Here is a 17,139-nt window from a genome sequence, read left to right as displayed (position 1 = left end):
TTTGTTATCCGACTTACAAAACTAATGCAAAAAATTTCTGATTAAAGGGAGCCAATAGATTTATTTCCAGTGAACACCATCCTTCAACTTCCTTTTGTGGGCATACATCTGTACAGATTCCTGGTAGCTTTCCTGGTCAGCTAAGATGTTTATCTATAGGAGCTGACTTCAAATTCACTCCATTATACCCACCAAATAGAAAGAAAATAAACAGTACTGTCAGAACCGGTTATAACTGCATCAGGTAGAACAGATACGACATTCAGGCAATTGGTTGTGGATAAAGTGTTTTGTTTGAGGCACAAGAAAGTGCCGTAGATTAAGTGAGCTGTGAAATTTACTACCCCTATTCAGGCACAGATTTACAAAGAAATAGATGATTTTGTGTCGATGAGTAGAGTTTGTAATGGGTTACAGAGGTGCTCACCATGGTGTCAGTATACTCATCCAGCTTGTCATCTGGAATAGTTTTCTTGTGTCGAAGGAACAAATCTTTCAAGAAGTTCTGTTGATTACAATAGAAGCAAAAATAATTGTTATCTAACTTTCAGTTGATTGATTCCTTTTGCAATTTTGACTTTCTGCACCCAAACAAACAAAGGAAAGAAATACAAACTTTAGTTTCACTTCCTACTTCCTGCAAAAGGTCCCTGTCAAAAGTCACAAAACTGGTCAATTTTCTCTCTCATACTGGGGTTGTCAGCTTGGTGTCAGTGTAGTTTGTGACTGAATTAGCAAATTGTGGTGGATTTAATTCACAGAGTTGTGAGGCATCGTAACTTCAGCTGGAAGAAGTGGGCCTGCTGAGAACTGCAGTTTAAAGAGCTCCTCCCTTGGCAGGGAATCACCCACCCTGTTTGCTAAGCACAACCTCACCGAAGGCCTGCCTTCAGAACATTAACGAAAAGCTCTTTCTGCATCAGACTTGCAAGAAAATCACTCTAGGGGGCCAATAGAAAGTCACAAGAGACTGCTGCACAGCATCATATTCTAAAGCTTTTCTGAAGTCATTAGTCGCCTAAGCCAAGATATGTTTGATGAAATGGGACTTGGCTAAGAGGTTTGGAACAGAAAAAAAGCATATAAACTGACAGTAAGTTATTATGACCATGCCTACTTACGCGAAGCTCAGAGGCTGAAATATATCCACTGCTGTCTGCATCATATTTACGCCAGATCTGAAAGGACATGAGGAACAAAGTGTATCAGAAAGTATAACATTTCTATTACTACCATGAATGCTATCCAGACTGCATTTATTTTTGATAAGCACTGTTTGGAATGCCAACAACCCCTTCCTGTGGTTTTAAATTCTCACTGCTGTGCTACTCAAGAACCAAGAGATTCAAGGACCATTAGAAAGATGAACTGAAATGTTTCTCATACCAAGTGCATACAGTCTACTCCTCATAAACTCATCTGATGGATTCACATAGCGATACTCCGATGCTACTAATAGTATATTATTTGCCATTAGTTTAATGGTAATAAACTAAATATCTGGAGGGCTGATTTAAGACTGAATTAGGATTCGATGATGTTGTTGCTGAATTTGAACTTGTTTTTACTTAGTAATATTATTACTTAGAAATTTGGGATTGTGCTGACTCTGGAGAGGTTTGGGAAAATGATTCCAGGATTGAATGACATGTCATATAAAGTGTGTTTGATGGCTCTGGGCCAGAATTCACTGGAATTCAGAAGAATGAGGGGGTGAACTAATTGAAACTTATTGGATGGTGGAAGGCCTTGAGAGTGGTGGGGTGGATGTTTCCTATGGTGGGAGAGTCTAGGACCAGAGGGCACAGTTCAGAATAGAGCAGCATCCTGTTAGAATGGAGATGAGGAGAAATTTCTTTAGCCAGAGAGCGGTGAACCTGTGGAATTCATTGCCACAGGCAGCTAAGGCTGCCAAGTCTTTACATATACTTAAGGCAGAGGTTGATAGATTCTTGATTGGTCAGGGCATGAAGGGATACGGGGAGAAGGCAGGAGATTGGGGCTGAGAGGGAAAAAGGATCAGCCATGATGAAATAGCGGAGCAGACTTGATGAGTCAAATGGCCTAGTTCTGCTCTTATATCTTATGGTCTTAATTATGTTACACACTCATCAGTTTCTGCTCCATCCCTCTGGAAAGGTAGAATAATAATGGTAAATTAAAGACTTGAATTGATATAATTGTCATAGAATGCCCCAATATTTTTAAAGCACTTTTGAAAATAGATTACTGTTGTAAAGTAGACAACACATCAGAAAATTTACACATCAAGATCCCAAATTATCAGCAAAATGATGATCAAATAATTCAGGCAACACACACAAAATGCTGGTGGAACGCAGAAGGCCAGGCAGCATCCATAGGGAGAAGCACTGTCGACGTTTCGGGCCCAGACCCTTTGTCAGGTCTAACTGAAAGGAAAGATAGTAAGAGATTTGAAAGTAGGAGGGGGAGGGGGAAATCCAAAATGATAGGAGAAGACCGGAGGGGGTGGGATGAAGCTGAGAGCTGGAAAGGTGATTGGCAAAAGGGATACAGAGCTGGAGAAGGGAAAGGATGATGGGACGGGAGGCCTAGGGAGAAAGAAAGGGGGAGGGGAGCACCAGAGGGAGATGGAGAACAGGCAGCGTGATGGGCAGAGAGAGAGAAAAAAAGAGGAGGGGGGAAAATCTAAATATATCAGGGATGGGGTAAGAAGGGGAGGGGCATTAACGGAAGTTAGAGAAGTCAATGTTCATGCCATCAGGTTGGAGGCTACCCAGCCGGTATGTAAGGTGTTGTTCCTCCAACCTGAGTGTGGCTTCATCTTGACAGTAGAGGAGGCCATGGACTGACATATCAGAATGGGAATGGGACGTGGAATTAAAATGTGTGGCCACTGGGAGATCCTGCTTTCTCTGGCGGACCAAGCATAGGTGTTCAGCAAAATGGTCTCCCAGTCTGCGTCGGGTCTCACCAATATATAAAAGGCCACACACCAATACATAAATAATTCAGCTTTGATTATATAGGTCAAGGCTCCAGGGAAAATAACTTGCTCTTAATTAAACGTTTTCCTCGCAGTTTCAAAATTACTTCAAAATAGAATGGGGATTAAAAAAAAAAGCAGGACTATTTCATTTTTTTTGTGTTTGGTAACTTCAAAACTATTTTGGTTCTTTGTCTACTGTAGGACTTAGAAAACATATTGTTTTAATGAAATGTAAATTTTAAGTGAGCGTTACTGCCTTAGCATTTTAGGAGGCAGTGTTCCTTCTGCAGAGGTTTGTATAATAGGATTCTCTCTCAATTCACAACACACCCAATAACAAACCAATAACAGCCACACAGAGTTATCTGCGTCAGTACTGAGTCTCTTGTGTCTTACTACTTAGGTTGGAATCTTGGCTTGCATGTGAATTTATGGTCACTTTCTCAAAGGCATCAGATAGTCCCAAAAGATTATTCACTTCATTACTCATGGGTGCACTTTGTTAATAAGTTTCCATCACCTCAGGGGTGGGAACTAACGACCAAGCTTGATCCTTCCCTCTTCTAGCAGATCTGGTCATTTAGGAGCAGGAGACTGACGTCGCTGATTGGCAGCGTTCTCCTTGTGGATAAATATTAGGGTGACTACAGACTGGGAAAAAAAATTTGGGCCTGAATGTCACTGTAAGGAGATTGCAACTGGACATATACATAGCCGGTTATACATTGAGCAAATACAGTATGTTCAAAATATTGGTTTAAAAAACAGCTCCAACCCATAGACACAACCTTATAGGTAACAGATGAGGTTGATCGAGAAGACAGGACCAGATTTCTTGTATTATTCATGATGTCTGTGAATTACTTGGACAGCATGTTGTTTCTCAAAATTGTCCTGATCCGCTATGTTTTAGAAATGCTCAGCAAGTGGCTGCGTGTTTATGAAGGCACTTCCTGGCCTGTATCTGGTTTGGCCTCCATTGAATACACACTTAGTTTGAACGAAGTCAAGTGAGAAAAACCTCTTGATGTTGCAGTGTATAAATGTTAAAGGTTTATATTGAATGTAGAGAATCAATTCTCAGAGCAACCACACCCCAAAGCTGCCCACAGATGATGTAATTTTCAGAAAAGGGCTTTCTGCCCTATGTATTTTTAATGTCTATATATGAATGGGTTAGTCACCTACCCGCATGAAGTCCACACTATTGTCCAATGGGGTTTCACGTCGGAATAACAGAAGGAAGTTCTCATCTTCTGGTAGGATCATGTTTGCCAGCTGCAGAACAAGATTAAGCCTTAACTCACATACAGTGTTTCTTTGTGATTCTATTGAACATGAAATATAATACTTTTGGTGGAGGGGATCAGCTTCACCTGACTTAGCACCATGGGCCAAATTTCCTAACTGATCTCGGGAAAACAAGCAAATCTCTGAATAGGAAATGCTTCATGTCAACAGGCATAATGGCCTCCTTTAGCACTGCATGAATCGGATTTGCAACAAACTAGTGATGTTACAGATCTGATTGACTAGAATCATTTCAAATGTTTCAAAGTCATCTTCATCCCATATATCACCACCTAAAACCAATGACCATTTTGAGGTAAAAAACAGTAAATGCAGGGGAAAAAAAACTTGGCAGGGCAGGTAGATCTGTGGAGAGAGAAACAGAGTTAATGTTGCTGTTTTAATTTCAGAATTCCTTCATATAGTTAAAAAATATTTACCGACTTTGGTATACAAAATTATGAGGGACACTTTTAAGGTGGATACTGGGAATTTTTCCAGAGATGTCTAAAATCAGAGGGCATGAGATTAAGGTTGGAAGGGATCTGAGGATTTTTTTTTCCATAGTGTGTACAGAATCTACAATGTGGTCAGTGCAGGTACTATCATTGCATTGTAAAATTATCTAGATAAGCACTTGAATCAACAAGATGTAGAGGTCTAAGTAGAAAGTAGAAAGTTCTGTTAATTGGGACCATTGTATTTGGTGATCAGCCTGAATATAATAGGCCAAGGTACTTATTATTACTCTGTGACTGTACTGTGTTGTCATTGTCAACTGCACAGTTGAGACCACAGACCCATTGATTGTTACATAATTTTACAAAAATAAAATGTACAAACATAACAGTAAAACATAAACAAGAAAAAATCTGCAGACGCTGGAAATCCAAAGCAAAAAACAAAATGCTGGAAGAGCTCAGCAGGCCAGGCAGCATCTAGGGAAAAGAATAAACAGTCGACATATCGGGCTGAGACCCTTCATCAGGACTGAAAAGGAAGACTAAGTTGTTGGGGGGGGGGGGGGGAGGAAGAAGTACAAGGTGGCAGGTGATAGGTGAAACCAGAAGGGGAGTGGGGTTGAAGTAAAGAGCTGGGAAGTTGATTGGTGAAAGAGGTAAAGGGCTGGAAAAGAGGGAATCTGATAGGAGAGGTCAGAAAACCATGGAAGAAAGTGAAGGCAACAAGAAGAGAAGGTGTGAGAGGGAAACTGGAATGTGGATTGCAGAGGGGGGGGGGGGGCAATTGTTGGAAGTTTGAGAAATCAACGTTCATGCCATCAGGTTGGAGGCTACCCACACAGAATATAGGTGTTCTCCTCCAATCTGAGAGCAGCCTCATCATTGAACTAGAGGAGGCCACAGACTGACATGTCAGAATAGGAATGGGAAGTAGAATTGAAATAGGTGGCCTCTGGGATATCCTGCTTTTTGTACTGGACAGAGCAAAGGTACTTGATGAAGTGGTCTCCCAATCTACATTGGGGGTCACTGATATACAGGAGGCCACACTGGGTGCTCTGGATACAACAGATGACCCCAACAGACTCACAGGTGAAGTATCACCTCATCTGGAAGGTGATACTTTTTGCAGCGAGGAGGTGCATGGCAGGTGTGGCACTTGTTCTGCTTACAAGGGTAATTATCAGGAGATCAGTGGGGAAGGACGAGCAGACAAGGGAATTTTCCCTGTTGCTCCCATTGAAATACAGTTCCACTGCAGTTGAATTGAGTGCCAACAGCCAAGGACAAGCAAGGACAGAACTTTTACACCAGAGTGGTTCTACTTCTGAGGAAGAACAAAACCGTCATTGTGAAATTGTCAGCAGATAAATCAACCAATCCAGAAGGTACTGGAATGGAACCCGTCAGCACACTGAAATTGATCCACTGAAATGGAGGTGAGTTAAGGGAAAGAGACTAAGATAGGTTGATGAGAAGGTATTCAAATGAAGCGTAAAAGTCAGTGTTGACTGGTTGTACTAATATCCCTTTTCTGTGCTGTTCAATCTGTCTAATAGTGAATAATTCTCCTTGCTGTGCTGTAAACATTATAGTCCTGATTGAAAACTAGCTACTTCCTCACAAACACAATTAATGATGGCTTCCTTACTTCTTGGACACGGACAATAGATCGTAGTGAGAGATTTCAAAGTAGTTGGTGATATTTTTACCCCCAAAATTTCTGCTTTCATGATTTCTGGGCAGTATGCAGTCCCAGATGCATAAAGATGCAATTAAAACTGTGGTGAGGGGCTCTTCATTGATAGAGGCAGGTCTAAAAGGCAGAAGAATTGGTGCTGAAATGTTGAAATATGCCTTATACATAGAGGTCCGTAGGATTTTCAAAGTCATGTAAAGTCTGGCCTGCTTAACTCAGTATGTTCTGGAGGTAGGTTTCCATGCACTATTACAGTACATATTCAGTTTCATGTAAATTACAAAATTCTACAAGACAGTGGCCACTGTAAAACACACTGAATCCTTCCTCTTTGACCTGTACTTAACCAGAGAATGAAGTAGAATTACCAGCAAATCCTGTGAGAATTTTGACACAGTGATTGTGTTAGACAGTAGAAATAAAGGGCCAAGATTTGTAAATAGAAACACAAATGATGCAAAGGAATAGTAGAGCAAGTTTCAAGGGCCTTTGAATGGCCTTTCTCCTGCTTCCTCTTTTCACAAGATGGTGCCTCACAAGCCCTTTTGGCAAATGTTAATGTTGTTGGATTTTGCTTTGCAAGTTGGGTATTCTTTAAACAATGAATGTTTCTGACATTATAAGACCATAAGATATAGGAGCAGAATTAAAGGATCACACACAAAATGCTGGAGGAACTCAGCAGGCCAGGAAGCATTCACAGAAAAAAAATAGTCGACATTTTGGGCTGAGACACTTTGGCAGGACTGGGGAAAATAGATGAGGAGTAGATGAGAGGAGACAGAAACACAAGGTGATGGGTAAAATCAGGAGGGGGAGGGATGAAGTAAAGAGCTGGGAAGTTGATCAGTGAAGGAGATACAGGGCTGGAGAAGGGGGGGGGAGTCTGATAGGAGAGGACAGAAGACCATGGAAGAAAGAAAAGGGGGAAGGAGCACCAGAGGGAGGTGATGGGCAGCAAGGAGATAAGGTGAGAGAGGGAAAAGGGGGTGGGGAATGGTGAAAGAGAGGGTAGGAAGCCTTTACCAGAAGTTTGAGAAATCAATGTTCATGTCATCAGGTTGGAGGCCAACCAGAAGGAATATAAGGTGTTGTTCCTCCAACCTGAGTGTGGCCTCATCACGACAGTAGAGGAGCCCATGGATAGTCATATCAGAATGGGAATGGGAAGTGGAATTAAAATGGGTGGCCACCGGGAGATCTCGCTTCTTCTGGCGGACATTCTTGGCGAAATGTCTCCCAATCTACGTCATGTCTCATCGATATACAAGAGGCCACACTGCGAGCACTGAATACAGTAAATGATCCTAACAGACTCACAGGTGAAATGTCGCCTCACCTGGAAGGACTGTTTAGGGAGTGATCCCTGCAGAAAGCAGAAAGTGGGGGAAAGAGAAAGATGTGCTTGGAGGTGGGATCCCGATGGAGGTGGCAGAAGTTCCAGAGAACTACGTGCCGGACGCAGAGGCTAGTGTGGTGGTAGGTGAGGGCAAGAGGAACCCTATCCCAGGTATGGTGGCAGGAGGATGGAGTAAGAGCAGACATGTGTGAATGTAAGAGATGCAGTTGAGGGCAGCGTTGATGGCGGAGGAAAGGAAGCACATCTCCTTCATTCTAGAATGAAAAGCCTCATCCTGAAGGCAGATGTGGCAGAGGCGGAGGAATTGAGAGAAGGGGATGGCATTTTTATAAGTAACATTGTCCAGGTAGCTGTGAGAGTCAGTGGGTTTATAATAGACATCAGTGGATAAGCTGGCTCCAGAGATATAGACACTGAGATTGAGAAAAGGGAGAGAGATTTTGGAAATAGACCAGGTAAATTTAAGGGCAGGATGGAAGTTGGAGACAAAGTTGATGAAGTTGACGAGCTCCTCCTGGGTGCGGGAAGCTGCACCAATCCAGTCATCAATGTAGCGTAGGAAAAGTTGGGGAGTGACACCAGTGTAGGCTTGGAACATAGACTGTTCCACGTAGCTGACAAACAGACAGGCATAGCTGGGACCCATGCGAGTGCCCATCGCTACACCTTTTGTTTGAAGGAAGTGGGAGGAGCCAAAGGAGAAATTATTGAGAGTGATGATGGGTTCTGTCAGTTGGAGGAGAGGGGTGGTGGAGGGGAACTGGCTGGGTCTGGTGTCCAGAAAGAAGCAGAGAGCTCTGAGGCCTTCCTGGTGGGGGATGGAGGTGTACAGGGACTGGACATCTATAGTGAAGATGATGGGGGCCAGGGAAATTGAAATCATCGAAAAGATCCAGAGCATGTGAAGTGTCATGGATGTAGGTAGGAGGGGACTAAACTGAGGAGGGGATAAAACTGAATTAAGGTATGCAGCTATGAGTTCAGTGGGGCAGCAACAAGCAGAAACAATGGGTCCACCTGAACAAGCAGGTTTGTGGATCTTGGGTAGGAAGTAGAAACGGGAAGTGTAGGGTGTGGGAACTATGAGGTTGGTCGCAGTGGATGGAGATCACCCAAGGTCAGTGGTGCTCCTTAGTGGGATCCTGTTTGAGGGATAAGTAAGAGGAGGTGTCTGAGAGTTGGCACTGGGCCTCAGCAAAGTAGAAGTCAGTCGGCCAGCCTACTATATCACCCCCCATTCTCCGTGGGTTTGACAGTGAGGTTAAGATTAGTGTGGAGGGAGTGGAGAGCAAAGTGTTCAGAGGGGGTGAGGTTGGAATTGCAGAGAGGAGTGTTGAAGTCAAGACAGTTGATGTTCCATTGGCATTGGCGATGAAAAGGTCCAGAACAGGCAGAAGACCAGGGCAGGGTGTCCAGGAAGAGGAGAAGGATTGAAGACAGAAGAAGGGATCCTTGGTGCAGGGTGAAGAATCCTTGCCAAAGAAGTAGGCTTGGAGATGGAGACGGTGAAAGAATTACACTTTTCATTCCCATTCTGATACGTCAATCCATGGCCTCCACTGTGGTCACGATGAGGCCACACTCAGGTTGGAAGAGTAACACCTTATATTCCATCTGGGTAGCCTCCAAGTTGATGGCATGAAGATCGATTTCTCGAACTTCTGGTAATGGTCGTCCCTTTCCTTCAGCATTCCCCATCCCCTTTTCCCTCTCTCCCCTTATCTCATTGCCTGCCTGTTGCATCCCTCTGGCGATCCTCTCCGCTTTTCTTTCTTCCATGGCCTTCTGTCCTCTCCTATCAGACTCCCCCTTCTCCAGCCCTGCATCTCTTTCACCAATCAACTTTCTAGCTCTTTACTTCATCCCTCCCCCTCCTGGTTTCATCTATCACTTGGTGTTTCTCTCTCTCTCCTCCCCCCCCCCCCCCCCCCACCACCGTTTAAATCTACTCCTCATCTTTTTCTCTCAAGTCCTGTCGAAGGGTCTTGGCCTGAAACATCGATGGTAATATTTTCCATGGGTACTGCCTGCTCTGCTGAGTTCCTCCAGCATTTTGTGTGTATTGCTTGGATTTCCAGCTTCTGCAGATCATCTCTTATTTGTGGTAAGAGCAGAATTAGGTTATTTGGGCCATCGAGTCTGCTCCGCCATTTCTTCACGGCTGATCCACTTTCCCTCTCAATCCCTATCTCCCACCTTCTGGCCCATACCTTTTCATGCTTTGACTTATCAAGAATCTATCAACCTCTGCCTTAAATATACCCAATGACGGCCTCCACAGCCACCTGTGGCAATGAATTCCACAGATTCACCACTCTTCAGCTAAAGAAATTATAATAAATTAATCTAGGAAGAATCACCCAATAACATGATGAAGCAGAAGTAATAAGATTATCAGATTATTCATTTAAAAAGGAGTCTTCAGGACTGTGCCTTGATTATCCCTTCAACCAATCCATATGAGAATCTTTGGAGGGTTCCCAGTGATTATGTTGCTCCTGGTAGCAAATGATCAATTTCCATTAGCTGCAGATTTGTCAAATTATGAAATTAAACAACGAGGAACAGATACAAAAACATTGTTGAAGAAGATCTTTTTGTAAGCAGAGATTAGAATGGCTCCTTCCTTTCTTTTATTAGTTTATAAGTAACTAGTTATTAAAAAAAGAGATTAATATATTAATAGTGGAAAATAGGAACAGATATAAGCCATTCAGCCCTTGTGCTATTCTGTTATCCTGTCAGTCAATCTCTGCCTTCATTCCATTTATCTTTCTTGGCTCTACATTCCACAGTTCTGAAGCTTACCAAAAATCTATCAATCATTACTTTGAAATTTTCATTTGGTATAGCCAGGGACAAGGCCTTACCAGCTGTGAATACAGCCAGCTGTCTCTGCATGCCTGGGGTCAGGACTGTATCCAGAGATGGGCTCCTGTGGAAATTGTTGGGGAAAGGAGTGCAGCCAGCAGTCCAGGGGAAAAGGAAGATGTACCCCAACTGCTCTTCGCAGGTGGTCCATCTCCCTTCCTCTCCTTCCCATTGGGCAGAACATACAAGAGCTTGAAAACTCATACCATCAGCCCTAATGACAACTGCTATCCCACTGTTATCAGATCATTGAATGGACCTCTTGTACACTAAAGATGAACGCTTCATCTCTCAGTTTTGGTGTTTGCACTTCTGTTGTCCAACTGTACCACACTCTCTCTGTAACTGTAACACTATATTCTGCATTCTGCTTTCTATTTACTACCTCGATGTACCTGTATTGGATGGAATGCAGGCAAGAGCTTTTCACTGTGGCAAGAATAAACCAAATAGTGAACATGCCCTGGTTTTAAGGTTATTTTACCCCTGTGCCTACTTCAGCACCAGGGGAAGAATATTCTCTCCTTTAAAACTATCAACACTTTTATTCAGTTTAAACACAGAAGTTTACCACGTAATCCTGAATGGAGCATGAGATTAGTGTGAGCAACCCATAAAACAGAGGAGCAGAACTGGGCTAGTCGGCCCATCGATCTGCTTCATTATCTTATTATCCCTCTCAACCTCATTCTCCTGCCTTCTCCTCATAAACTTTGATTCCCATAATCAAGAACATAAGAATCTCCACTTTAAATATACCCAGTGACTTGGCCTGTGCAGCCTCTGTACCATAGATTCAACACCCTCTGGCTAAAGAAATCCCTCCTCATCTCTGTTCCAAAGGGACATCATATTCTGAGGCTGTGTCTTCTGGTCCTAGACTCACCCCACTAGAGGAAACATACTTTCCACATCCACTCTATCTAGGCCTTCCAATATTTGATAGTTTTAATGAGATTCCAACCCCCCCGCCCCCCCATCATTGTCTGAACTCCAGCGAGTCCAGGCCCAGAGGCATCAAACGCTCCTCATATATTAACCCATCCTTGTAAGTTCACTGCATGACGCATACGTTACACATGTGGAAGCAGATCTGCTGTGGCTGTTACCTCCTGGATCTGCAGCTTCCCATCAGCGGTGATATCATATGCAGACATAAATCGCTCTTTCATTTTCTGGACCTTTCCAGCACTCAGGTCGCTGCCCTGGTAAAGTCAAGCAAAGTAGATGCATGTTCGTTAGAATTCAATTCATTTCACATTATAGAACACAGGAATAGGCCCTTCAGCCTATTGAGCCTTAGTCATTCTAATTCCAGTTGGTTTCCCCACATTCCCCTCGACTTCTCTTTGACCTACCACTCACCCACATGCCAGGTAAAATTACAGTGGTTACTTAACCTCCCAACTCTCACATCTTTGGGACATGAGAGGAAACTAGGTCATCCAAGGGAATCCCACTTGTTGACAGAGAGAACACGCACGTTCCACAAGGAGAGCACTGGAGGTTGGATTGAATTTGTGTTAATAGTTATGTGTGTGTATAATAAAGAACTTAATTTCCCAGTGGGGAATGTGGGTGGAACTGGAGCTTCGATGGTGACAGGGTTGCACGCACTCAGTTTTGAACTGTGTCAGCAATAAAATATTCTAGCGTTTACCCACGACAAGTTTGAGTTTATTAAGAACAAACAGTGTCAGAAGTCTAAACATGGAGAGTATATAAATACCACATGTGACTGAGAAAGAGACACCAGTGATGTAGAGTAGCTGCTGGTCAGAGAGCAGTTCGTGTCACCGGGAAATTCAGGTGAGAGGCCAAGAGGCCAAGAGGCCAAGAGTTCCCGTCACAGATAAGCTAAGTCCTCCCACACCTACGCAGTTTACCGGCAATTTAACAGATAACTGAAAACACTTTGAACAGCGATTCAATATATATTTAGCAGCTAGCAGAACAGGGATGGAGGATGATAAATTGAAAGCAACTATTTATCTGCATGTAATTGGCGAAGATGCTTTGGACATCTATAACTGCTTTTAAACTGATGAGACAGCTTTTACATTGGACACTCTGATGACAAAATTTGAGAGATATAAGCAAACACGAGGAAATCTGCAGATGCTGGAAATTCAGGCAAAACACACAAAATGCTGGTGAACGCAACAGACCAGGCAACATCTATAGGGAGAAGTGCTGTCGACGTTTCGGGCCGAGACCCTTCGTCAGGACTAACTGAAAGGAAAGTAAGAGATTTGAAAGTAGGAGGGGGAGGGGAAAATGCAAAATGATAGGAGAAGACCGGAGGGGGTGGGGTGAAGCTAAGAGCTGGAAAGGTGATTGGCAAAAGGGATACGGAGCTGGAGAAGGGAACGGATCATGGGACGGGAGGCCTAAGGAGAAAGAAAGAGGGAGGGGAGCACCAGAGAGAGATGGAGAATGGGCAGAGTGATGAGCAGAAAGAGAGGGGGAAAAAGGAGGGGGAAAAAACTAAATATATCAGGGATGGGGTAAGAAGGGGAGGAGGGGCATAAACGGAAGTTAGAGAAGTCAATGTTCATGCCATCAGGTTGGAGGCTACCCAGACGGTATATAAAGTGTTGTTCCTCCAACCTGAGTGTGGCTTCATCTTGACAGTAGAGGAGGCCATGGATAGACATATCAGAATGGGAATGGGGCGTGGAATTAAAATGTGTGGCCACTGGGAGATCCTGCTTTCTCTGGTGAACCTGATGGCATGTACATTGACTTCTCTAATTTCTGTTAATGCCCCTCCACCCCTTCTTACCCCATCCCTGATATATTTAGTTTTCTCCCCCTCCTCCTTTTTTTCTCTCTTTCTGCCCATCACTCTGCCTGGTCGCCATCTCCCTCGGGTGCTCCCCTCCCCCTTTCTTTTTCCCTAGGCCTCCCGTCCCATGATCCTTTCCCTTCTCCAGCTCTGTATCCCTTTTGCCAATCAACTTTCCAGCTCTTAGCTTCATCCCTCCCCCTCCTGTCTTTTCCTATCATTTTGCATTTTCTCTTCCCCCTCCTACTTTCAAATCTCTTACTATCTTTCCTTTCAGTTAGTCCTGACGAAGGGTCTCGGCCCGAAACGTCGACAGTGCTTCTCCTTATAGATGCTGCCTGGCCTGCTGTGTGCCACCAGCATTTTGTGTGTGAGAGATATAAGTTTTTTTTCCTGTGACTAGAACTTTGGCAAATACTTAGCTGAGCTACACGCACTGAGTAAATCTCATGAATTTGGAGATTTGAGGAACTCACTAGTTAGAATAGTTCACAGAACTTCTGGTAATGGGCTCAGAGGGAAAGATTACTGCGTGAAAAGATTTGATGCTGGAAAAGGCTGTGAATATGTGTAGGGCAGTAAAGACCACACAAGTACAAGCTAAGGAGCTACACAGGGCAGACTCAACAGTGTATGCAGTGAAAACAGAGGGGCAGCACACAAGGCGTTGCCCAAAGCAACAACAAAGCAAAAAGGAAGGCTCAAACAGCAAATGCAGCAAATGTGGTGGTTGTCACATTACTAAGACATATCTTGCTTATGGGAAGCCCTGCAATAATTTTGTAAAGTACTACAAAGCTGGGGCGACCAAGAGAAAGGTGTACATGTTTAACGAGGAAATGGAGGAAGTCTTTGTGGATTGTGTATAGACCACAGGTATTGGTAAAACAGAATGGACTGTCATGGTGACTGTAAATGGGACAGTAATTCCATTCAAGTTCAGCACCAGAGCCCAGGTGAATCTGTTATCCATGAATGCTTCCAAAACTCTTGAAGTATTTATCCAACGAAGTTAAAAGTGACAGACTATACTGGAGTGAACGTTCCAATAAAGGGGGGCCTGTATAGTAACCTTCAAGCACAAGGGACTGCACCTAAAGGCACAACCCCTGATCGTAGAAAAGCAAATACAGCTAATAGATCTGAGTGCATGTGAGAAGCTCAACCCGGTGAAAAGAGTTTCTGTAGTGGCTTCACAGATCAAAGGTGACCACACTCCTCTCATGGTATGTAGATACCTTTGAGGAGCTTGGTTGCTTACCTGGTGTACACAAAATTCATGTAGACAAAACGGTAGCTCCTGTTGTCCATGCATGCAGGAAAGCTCTGTTTGCACTTAGAGACAAGCTCAAGCAAGAACTAGCATGCATGGAACGGATACATGAAACACAGAAAACTGAAGATTGGGTGAGCTCGCTGGTCATTGTGCGACAGAAAAATGGAGCATTATGGATATGTCTAGACCCAAGAGATCTCAATAAATCCATCAAGAGAGAGCATTTGAAATTGCCAACATGGGAGGAGATCACGTCTCAGTTTAGCAAGCTTGATTTTTCATCTAGGTTTTGGCAGGTGAAGCTTGACAAGGCAAGTTTGGGACTGTGTACTTTTAACACACCACAGGGAAGATATTGCTTTCTTTGGCTACCATTTGGGATTGTGTGTACACCAGAAGTCTACCATAAAAACATCCACATGATCTTTGAGGGCTTACCCGGAGCTGAGATCATGATGGATGGTATCATCATCTCGGGGTCCACCAAGGATGGACATGGTGCATGACTGAGACAAGTGCCTGATAAGACATGGATTGTCAATTTCAAATTAAATAAAGAGAAATGTGAGATTGGTGTTAAGACACTGACTTTCATAGGAGACGTCATATCAGAAGAGAGTGAAGCCTGACCCATGAAAGACCTCAGCTATTGAAAATATTGGAGGCCCCAAAACAAAACAAAGAGAAGGTAAGATGTTTCCTGGGGATGGTGACTGACCTGATTAAGTTCATCCCTCGACTGTCTACTATGTCAGCACCATTTAGGTCACTCCCTGGACAGCATTATGAGTAGATTTGGTCTGATGAGTAAGAAGAATGTTTCCAGATGCTGAAAGAAGTCCTACCTGCAGAGCCCATGCTGAAATTTTATGATCTGGAAAGATGTACTAGGATCTTGGCTGATGCATCTTGGAGCAGTACTACTGCAGCAGCATGATAACACATGGCAACCTGTGGCCTATGCATCAAGGGCTTTAACAAGTGTGGAAGCCAACTATGCACAGGTGAGAAAGAGCTTCTTGCCAGCATACATGCACTCAAAAGGAGGCAGACCTTAAACCACTGGTCTCAGTTATGTACAAACCACTGAATGACAGTCCCACGAGGATGCGGTGCATGTTGATAAGGCTGCAGAAATATGATGTGAAGATTATCTGCACACCTGGAAAATACATGCTTGCAGCTGATGCGTTGTCTCGAGCAGTGAACAAGAAAGGAAAGTGTGACCAAGAGATTAATGCTGATATACAGGTCTATGTTGACATGATTGTCACCTCCGTTCCAGTATCTCCCAATAGAACAGAGAAGATTAGGAAAGCAGCAGGGATGGATGAAGCAATGAAAGTACTCAAAGATCCAATACAGAAAGCATGGTCAACAACTAAGAAAGACTGACCAATGCATCTTCAGGATTATTGGGCTTTCAGATCTGAACTGTCAGTAGTGGAAGATGGGGTCTTTAAAGCGAATGGGTTTGTGATTCCAGTGTCACTACACAAGCAAGTGCTCCAGAAGATACATGAAGGGCACCTTGGTGAGAGGAAAATGTAAATGAAGAGCTCATGAAGTGATACATTGGCCAAGAATGAACCAAGACATCAGCCAGACCACTGCTTCATGTTAAATATGTCTTACCTGAAGACCAAAACAGCAAGCAGAACCACTTACACTACACCTTGTACCAAACGGGCCGTACTTCAAAGTTGGAGTGGATTTGTTTGAATGCAGTGGGACGAGTTATATCATTGTAACAGACTACTTTTCCAATTATCCAGAGGTTGCAACACTGCAATCAACATCCAGCAAAGTGGTCATCACCTTCCTGAAAGCTGTGTTTGCAAGGCATGGAGTTCCATGTGAGGTAGTATCAGACAGTCCACAATTTTCCACCTGTGAAGTTGAGTCCTTTGCCAATGATTTGGGGTTTTTGATATAACTTTAAGCCCACATCGCCCAAAACCTAATGGCTTAGCTGAGAGTTCAGATAGTGAAGAGCCTCATGAAGGAGGCACAAAATGGATGAGAGGATGTTCACAAAAGTCTGAATTACAGAAATGCACCACTCCAGAATGGCCTTTCACCAGCCCAAGTGCTGATGGGTTGATGCATACACACTAACCTTACAATGCCCAAAAACCTGTTGACATTGAAAGGAGCAGACAAGGTCAAATTAGCTAAAGAGAAAGGGAAAGAAAAACAGGAACAGTATAACAACAAGCCTGCCAGTTCTGAAGTCTGGAGATCAAGTGCAAATCCAAGATCATAATTCTGGCACATGGTCTGTGCAAGGATGTGTGCAAGAGGAAATTGCTCCATGTTTCTACCAAATTCGGAGAGACTAAGGAACACCTCTGAGAAGGAACTGTGTGGATCTTCGACCACAACCACCAACCAAGAGCTGTGACACATCACTTGTCAGTATA

At 43.5% G+C, this 17,139-nt stretch overlaps 1 protein-coding gene across 1 annotated transcript in view; it reads right to left on the bottom strand.

Moving 5' to 3' along the window:
• scgn (secretagogin, EF-hand calcium binding protein) overlaps window positions 1-17,139 on the bottom strand; it is a 54,521-nt gene that overhangs the window by 21,133 nt on the left and 16,249 nt on the right. The window contains exons 3-6 of the mRNA XM_073023973.1: window positions 11,762-11,857; window positions 4,160-4,249; window positions 1,122-1,178; window positions 428-505 (exon numbers count right to left, since the gene is read on the bottom strand). Coding sequence (XP_072880074.1) covers window positions 428-505; window positions 1,122-1,178; window positions 4,160-4,249; window positions 11,762-11,857 — 321 coding nt within the window. The remainder of the gene's footprint in view (window positions 1-427; window positions 506-1,121; window positions 1,179-4,159; window positions 4,250-11,761; window positions 11,858-17,139) is intronic.

The sequence above is a fragment of the Hemitrygon akajei genome, chromosome 20 (assembly GCF_048418815.1).
Source record: "Hemitrygon akajei chromosome 20, sHemAka1.3, whole genome shotgun sequence".
NCBI classification, from domain to species: domain Eukaryota; kingdom Metazoa; phylum Chordata; class Chondrichthyes; order Myliobatiformes; family Dasyatidae; genus Hemitrygon; species Hemitrygon akajei.
The sequence above is the reverse complement of the archived record's forward strand: the minus strand, read 5'-3'. Positions and strand labels throughout refer to the sequence as shown.